The sequence below is a fragment of the Mandrillus leucophaeus genome, unplaced genomic scaffold (assembly GCF_000951045.1).
Source record: "Mandrillus leucophaeus isolate KB7577 unplaced genomic scaffold, Mleu.le_1.0 Scaffold550, whole genome shotgun sequence".
NCBI classification, from domain to species: domain Eukaryota; kingdom Metazoa; phylum Chordata; class Mammalia; order Primates; family Cercopithecidae; genus Mandrillus; species Mandrillus leucophaeus.
The window spans coordinates 1,090,985-1,099,081 of NW_012105920.1; the positions used below are offsets into that span (position 1 = coordinate 1,090,985).

General features: G+C 43.5%; 1 protein-coding gene across 1 annotated transcript in view; it reads right to left on the reverse strand.

Annotated features, from left to right (window-relative positions):
- The window catches only part of LIN9 (lin-9 DREAM MuvB core complex component), an 88,052-nt gene extending 87,479 nt beyond the window's left edge, over positions 1 to 573 (reverse strand). The window contains exon 1 of the mRNA XM_011997972.1: positions 165 to 573. Coding sequence (XP_011853362.1) covers positions 165 to 414 — 250 coding nt within the window. The 5' untranslated portion in view covers positions 415 to 573. The remainder of the gene's footprint in view (positions 1 to 164) is intronic.
- Positions 574 to 8,097: the final 7,524 nt, after the last annotated feature.

Consider the following 8,097-nt stretch of genomic DNA (forward strand, 5'->3'; position numbering starts at 1 on the left):
GGCCCCGCTCCAGGCGCGTGTTCCGCGGCCCGCGCTGCAGCTGCGGGAACTGCAGGCTGTTTGTTCCGAGTGGAGAACTGGAGGGAAGCCCTGGCAGGGGGAAAGAAGCCCTCTGTTCTGGGACGCATTGCCCGAGGGGGCTCTACGCAAAGTGAAATATTCACGGTTCCCGAAACCTACATTGCTCGGGCGCCTCCGTCCCCTCACTTTTCCCGAGAGCGCCGGCCGCAGCAGCCCACTGCGCGTGGCGACGTCCGGGACTCGGCCCCAGCGGCCCCTCGCCGGCCGGGCACGCCTTTCCCGAATGTTGGAAGCTGAGCTGCGTGCAGCGGGGGAGCGAGACCTTGAGAGGTCATGAAGTTGGTCATTTAGGCCGACAGCTAAAGAACTGTTCTGCTCAGCTGTTTCATCCATTCGACACTAGATCGTGCAGTGGGCTGGAAGAGAATTAGGAAAGGAAAAACAGGAGGCTTCGAGAGGATACAGAAAGGAACAGTGACACTACAAGGTGATAAACTACCTGATCAAATGTTACGATGATACTGGACGAGAATTCAACGAAATTGAAAGAAGCCCTAGGAAAAAAATTCACAATATCTGTAACACTTTCCAGTAATAAAGCACTGTTGCTTTTCAAAAATTCATTTAACAAATGTCATTGAGCTCCAGTCCTTTTCTCCAGGAATTTATGGGTTTGGAGGAATGGGACCGCTAAGCAAACATGGGTGAATCCCAGGAACTACAAAGTTAAAAGGCGGTTTACTAAGATGACACAGAGGCCCGCCCAGGCTAAGGAGTTGAACTTGCTTAGTGCACTGGAGCAGTGGAAAAGTCGGGTTTTACCTAAAGATGGGGGTGTGTTTCTATTTGTGTTTTCGAACAAAAATATGGGAAATGGATTGGTGGGGGACAAGATGAGAGCCTAGAAACCAGTCAGGAAGAAGCTTATTTGGGGCATACAAAGGACAGAAGAGAGATGACTGCACTGGTAGCTAGAGAGGTGCAGAGGGTGGGCTCTGGAGCCCCAGGGCCTCGATGGGAAGAATCCAGATGGGCTGCTAGTTGTATAATCTCCGGCACGTTGGTTTCCTAACCGAATTCTCTGTGCCTCAGTTTCTTATCTGTAAAATGCAAGTAACAGAGTTGTTTTGAGGGCTAAATGATTTGATAGATGTAAGGACCTTATAATAGCTGCTAACACCCATCAGTTAGCCACTACCACCACCATCACCACAGCATAGGCAGTATTAGAGAGAGGTGGCAGCATGCATTCCACCTTTCAAGACGTGGAAAATAAAGGATTGGGTGAGTCACTGGGTGTGAGGAGAAGGAAGTCTCATTGCTGATGCCAGCTTTGTGCCTTGGGTAACTGGGTGCTGCTATGCTAAGGTAGGAGGGAGAGCAGGGAGGGTGAAAGTTCAGTTTTACAAAGTAATCCTTCAGAGCTAGCTTAACCTCTCCTTTGCCTTCTAAACACACTCTGATCTGCTGTCTAAGAAGATTAAAACACTGGTCCTTGTTGTCAGCACCTGGGGGGCGGGCTGCAGCAGCTTGCACTTCACTATCAATTTGGAGAGGAGATCAGGAAAAGGTCAGCCCTTTAAGAATGAAAGAATAGAAATTTAAACATGAGAGGCCGGGCGCGGTGGCTCACGCCTGTAATTCCAGCACTTTGGGAGGCCGAGACGGGCGTATCACGAGGTCAGGAGATTGAGACCATCCTGGCTAACACGGTGAAACCCTGTCTCTACTAAAAACACAAAAAATTAGCCGGACGTGGTGGCAGGCGCCTGTAGTCCCAGCTACACGGGAGGCTGAGGCAGGAGAATGGCGTGAACTCGGGAGGGGGAGCTTGCAGTGAGCCGAGATTGCGCCACTGCACTCCATCCAGCCTGGGCCACAGAGCGAGACTCCGTTTAGAAAAAAAAAAAAAACATGAGAGGTTATGAGTGGGAGAAGCAAAAGCCTTGTGTGAATGTCATGATGGTCAAGGTGTCATTAGACCAAGGCAAACCTGGTTTTATTATGAGGCAGTTTTCATGTACACGCAACAACACAACTACTGTTTAAATCAATGTTTTTAGACCCTTCCCCGATAATCTGCCTTTTAAACAAAAACTCTTAAGTGACTCTTCTCATAAGTCCAAAGCCTGAAGCTGTATCCTAGCCCCAGATCTAGCACTTAGCTGTGTGATCGAAGCCAAGGCACACCTAACTCTTCAATAAGGTTCGTTATTGAATATTTATGACAGATGTTACAAGGATTGGCTTACTTGATTCTCCCAACAACCTGGTAATTTGTCCAAAGACAATGGCAAGCAAGTACTAGAAGCAGGAATCTAGCCCACTTTTCGGTGCCTCAGTGACTCCCTCTGTGATGGGAGGATTACATGTATGCTTTTGTCCATTTGTGCTGCTATAACAAAACATCTGAGACTGGGTAATTTATAGAGAAATTTTTTTTTTTTTTTTTTTTTGAGACAGAGTTTCGCTCTTGTCACCCACGCTGGAGTACAACGGTGTGATCTCGGCTCACTGCAACCTCTGCCTCCTGGGTTTAAACAATTCTCCTGCCTCTGCCTCCAGAGTAGCTGGGATTACAGCTGCCTGCCACCACTCCTGGCTAATTTTTGTATTCTTAGTAGAGAGACAGGATTTCACCAGGTTGGCTGGGCTGGTCTTGAACTCCTGACCTCAAGTGATCTACCTGTCTCAGCCTCCCAAAGAGCTGGGATTACAGGCACGAGCCAGCGTGCCCAGCCAACAACAATAATTTATTTATCACCGTTTCAAACGCTGGGGAAGTCCAAGATCAAAGTGCCAACGTTGGTGTCTGGTGATGGCAGCTCTCTGTTTCCAAGATGGTGCCTCATTGCTCCATCCTCTGGAGGGGATGCATGATGTGTCCTCACATGGTAGAAGGGACAGAAAGGCAAGAAAGCACTTCCATCAACCTTGAGCCCTTTCATAAGGGTATTAACCCCATTCACGAAAGCAGAACCCTCATGACTTAATCACCTCCCAGAGGCCACACCACTTAATACTGTTGCATTGGGGATTATGTTACAATTGAATTTGGGAGGGAAAACCATCATTCAAACCATAGCAACATGCGACACGGGTATTAAATTTCCTGCAGTCACTTATTCCCATTTAAAATGATGTGACTGTGTGTGTTGTTTGCTTTTTTAAAAAAACAAACCGTGGTATGGATAAGGTCATCAAGTCGTGAAAAACCTAAATAAAAATACACCACAAGAAACATCTCATGTACCTCATAAATATATCCACCTACTATGTACCCATAAAAATTCTAAAGAATTTTTAAAATACCGTAAGAAAAATAAACATGGCCACATTTTAGAAATATCCGGTTTGACCATTTCTAGTCCTGTGGTCTATTTATCAATTATTGGGTTGGATTATTTTTGTGAAAACAGTTGCAATGACTAAAGATAAAACGTGTGTGTCGGGGGCCTGGTGCAGTGGCTCACACCTGTAATCCCACCACTTTGGGAGACTGAGGCAGGTGGATCACCTGAGCACCTGAGATCAGGGGTTTGAGACCAGTCTGACCAACATGGTGAAACCCCGTCTCTACTAAAAATACAAAATTAGCCAGGAGTAGTGGCTTGCGACTGTGATCCAAGCTACTGGGAAGGCTGAGGCAGGAGAATTGCTTGAACCCAAGCAGTGGAGATTGCAGTGAGCTGAGATCACACCACTGCACTCCAGCCTGGGTGAAAGAGTGAGACTCCGTCTCAAAAAAAAAAAAAAAAATAGTGTGTGTGTATATAATATGTGTGTGAATGTTTTTATAAATACTATTGATAAACTTTGGAATTTGAGTTAGTAATGAATAAATAAAGACAATTCAGCTTGCCTTGCTTGAGTATCTCAGCCAACAATGAGGTAAAAAGGCTCTCCAGCCTATACATATATATATTTTTAAGTTATGTTGCTGGTGGGACTCCACACTCAGCACTTCCTCTTCCAGCATCCAATTACACCAGGAGTACTGATGGCCCCAGGATCTAGGTTCAAATTGCAGTTCACCTATTTCCCTTGTGTGTGTTCTTGAACAAATTACACTCAGTAGTAGTTTTTAGCTTTCTTCTCCCTTTCTTGAAGGGTTATTAGGAAGATTACATGATATATTATAAATTAAGTGCCTATCAAGATCTCTAGTGACTGTTGGTATCTTTCCTTAATGAGAACCCCTCTTTTACAACATAAATATTCTCAAAAATGTGCCCAATGGCCCTCCTGGTAATTCCCTTCAGAATCCTCTCCCTGAACATGTTCAGAGCAGTGGAAACAGGCACGAGGAGTGAGAGCAGAAGACATGGGTTCTAAGCCTCGCTTTACCTCTTGTGAGCACCATGATCTTGGACAAGTCGTTCAACCTTTCTGCCTTTGTCTTTCCCGTTTGGGGAGTGAATATAACTACACTGCCCTATCTAGATCACAATGTGAGAATGCATGTCCATAAAATTGAGATAATAAAAGATAAAATTCTCTACATGTGCTAGATACTATGGATAACATCCAAGTTTAGTGGAGTTTAGTATGTTACACTACTCTAATGAAAACTATAACAAAACTTTTTAAAAAATCATATACAATACAAATGTGAAACTGATAATGAACCAAAGACCTAAATGTAAAAGCTAAACTATAAAAATTCCTAAAAGAAAACATAGGTGTAAATCTTCATGACCTTAGATTAAGCAATAGTTTCTCAGCTATGACACAAAAGCACAATCAACCAAAGAAAGTATAAATTGGACCTCATCAAAATTAAAAATTTGTGTGCTTCAAAGGACACTATAAAGAAAGCAAAAAGACAACCCTTAGAATGGGAGAAAATATTTGCAAATTTTATATCTGATAAAGCACTTGTATCCAAAACATTTTTTTTTTTTGAGACGGAGTCTCGCTCTGTCGCCCAGGCTGGAGTGCAGTGGCCGGATCTCAGCTCACTGCAAGCTCCGCCTCTCGGGTCTACGCCATTCTCCTGCCTCAGCCTCCCGAGTAGTTGGGACTACAGGCGCCCGCCACCTCGCCCAGCTAGTTTTTTGTATTTTTTTTAGTAGAGACAGGGTTTCACCGTGTTAGCCAGGCTGGTCTCGATCTCCTGACCTCGTGATCCGCCCGTCTCGGCCTCCCAAAGTGCTGGGATTACAGGCTTGAGCCACCACACCCAGCCTCAAAACATTTAAACACATTTAAAACTCTGATAAGTTGATCATAAAAAGACAAATAATCCTATTCAAAAATGTGCGAAGGATCTGAATAGACATTTCTCCACAGTAGATAAGTCAATAAGCGCACAAAAGGCTGTTCAAGATCATTATTATTGGGGAGCTACAAATCAAAACCACAATGAGATACCAATTTACACCCACTGAGATAGCTATGATAAAAAAGACAGATAATAACAAGTGTTGGCAAGGATGTGAAGAAATCAGAACACCGTGTACTGCTATTGGGAATGTAAAATGGTGCAGCTGCTATGGAAAACAATATGGTGATTCTTCAAAGATTTACACATGCAAAAGTACTATACTATTATGATCCAGCAATTCTACGCTGAATATAAATACCCAAAATAATTAAAAGCAAGGACTCAAATATTTGTACACCCATGTTCTTAGCAGTATTATTTCACAATAGCCAAGAGTTGGAAGCAACTTAAGTATTTATTGATGGATGAATGGAAAAAGAAAATGTGGTATATAAATACAATGGAAAATTATTTAGTCTAAAAAAGGAAGAAAATTCTGTCATATATGAGGGGTCTTAAGAAAGTTCATGGAAAATGCATATTATGAAAAAACTGGGCCGGGCGCGGTGGCTCAAGCCTGTAATCCCAGCACTTTAGGAGGCCGAGACGGGTGGATCACGAGGTCAGGAGATCGAGACCATCCTGGCTAACACGGTGAGACCCCGTCTCTACTAAAAAAATACAAAAAACTAGCCGGGTGAGGTGGCGGAGGCTGAGGCAGGAGAATGGCGTAAACCTGGGAGGCGGAGCTTGCAGTGAGCTGAGATCTGGCCACTGCACTCCAGCCTGGGCCACAGAGCGAGACTCCGTCTCAAAAAAAAAAAAAAGAAAAAAGAAAAAACTGGCCATGCATGGTGGCTCATATCTGTAATCCCAGCACTTTGGGAGGCCGAGGCAAGCAGATCACCTGGGGTCGGGAGTTCGAGACCAGCCTGGCCAAAAAGGCAAAACCCCGTCTCTACTACAAATACAAAAATTAGCTGGGCATGGTGGCAGGCGCCTGTAATCCCAGCTTTTCAGGAGGCTGAGGCAGGAAAATTGCTTGAACCTGGGTGGTGAAGGTTGCAGTGAGCTGAGATTGCATCACTGCACTCCAGCCTGGGCAACAGAGCAAGATTCCATCTCAAAAAAAAAAAAAAAAAGGGGGAAAAACTATGCATGAATTTCAAAATTTTTTTGCACAAAAATAAACTTGTACTTACTTATTATAACATGTCTGAATGGGATCTAGTCTGAAACATCAATTTGAACAGAGTCCCTTTCAGAGCAACATAAATTCTGCTAAAATTGAAGCAAGAACAAACATCAGTGGTGAAGCTTGATGGTAGACAAATGGAAGCTTTACAGTGAAGCTTGGGTGGAAGAATGATGAAATTGATGCTCTTAAAGCAAACTAAATATGGCCTGAGAAGAAGTCCATACTTCTATATTTGAGTCCTTGTGGACTAACTATAACCTACTGTAATAGGCAGACAAGATTAAAAACTTAGGAGTATGTGCCTGCAACAATCGCTGAGTCTTGGCCAATCCCAGCAGCCATACTTCAACCACTCATAGACTGCTGAGTGTTCAAACTGTGTTCAAATAAGGCAAACGTCAACCTGTAATCAATCCAGCTGTTTCTGTACCTCACTTCTGATTTCTGTATGTCACTTTACTTTTTTTGCCTACAAATTTGTTCTTACCATGAGGGACCCCTGGAGTCTCTCTGAATCTGCTGTAATTCTAGGGGCTGCCCAATTTACGAATTGTCCATTGCTCAATTAAACTCCTTTAATTAGGCTGAAGTTTTTCTTTTAACAATGATTTGCAAAAAGTTTTTGAGGATGATGCACCAAAGAATTCAGCAGTTTACAAATAGATAACTCATTTTAAGAGAGGACAAGATGATATTGAAGATGAAACCTGAAGCAACAGAGCATCCACATCAATTTTCAAGGAAAAAATTAACCTTATTTGTGCCCTAATTGAGGAAGACCAATTATTAACAGCGGAAACAATAGCCAACACCATAGATACCTCAATTGGCTCAGTTTACACAATTCTAACAGAAAAATTAAAGTTGAGCAAACTTTCATTGGATGGATGCCAAAACAGTTGCATTCAGATCAGTTGCAGACAAGAGCAGAGAACAGAGCATATTTTTTTCCTTCCATATCAGACAGGTAATGTGCCGATGTTGTAACAAGGTTCAAGGGTGGGACACCTCACAAATGAGCATGAACACGCAGTCATCGTGCTCAGCAGCTACAAAAGGATTGAGCAGAGCTTTCAATGGAAATTTTAAACAAGTGGGGTCAGGATCCTGAAGCACTTCCTTGAAAAATCATAACAGGAGATGAGGCGTGGCTTTACCAATAGGATCCTGAAGACAAGGCACAATCAAAACAACGGCAACCAAGAGGTGGTGCAGTCACAGAAAAAGCGGACCAGTCAAGAGCAAAGGTCATGGCAATAGTTTTTTGGGATGCTTGAGGCATTTTACTTTTTAACTCTCTGGAGGGCCAAAGAATGATAACATCTGCTTATTATGGGAGTGTTTTGAGAAAGTTAGTCAAAGCTGTAGCAGAAGATGCCTGGGAAACCTTCACTAGGGAGTCTTTCTCTGCCACAACAATGCTCCTGTTCATTCCTCTCATCAAAATGGGTAACTGTGCAAGCAAGACTTTCAACAGGCTGGACGCAGTGGCTCATGCCTATAATCCAGCACTTTGGGAGGCCAAGGTGGGTGAATTGCTTGAGCCCAGGAATTAGAGACCAGCCTGGGCAACATGGTGAAACCCCATTTCTATAAAAAATACAAAAATTAG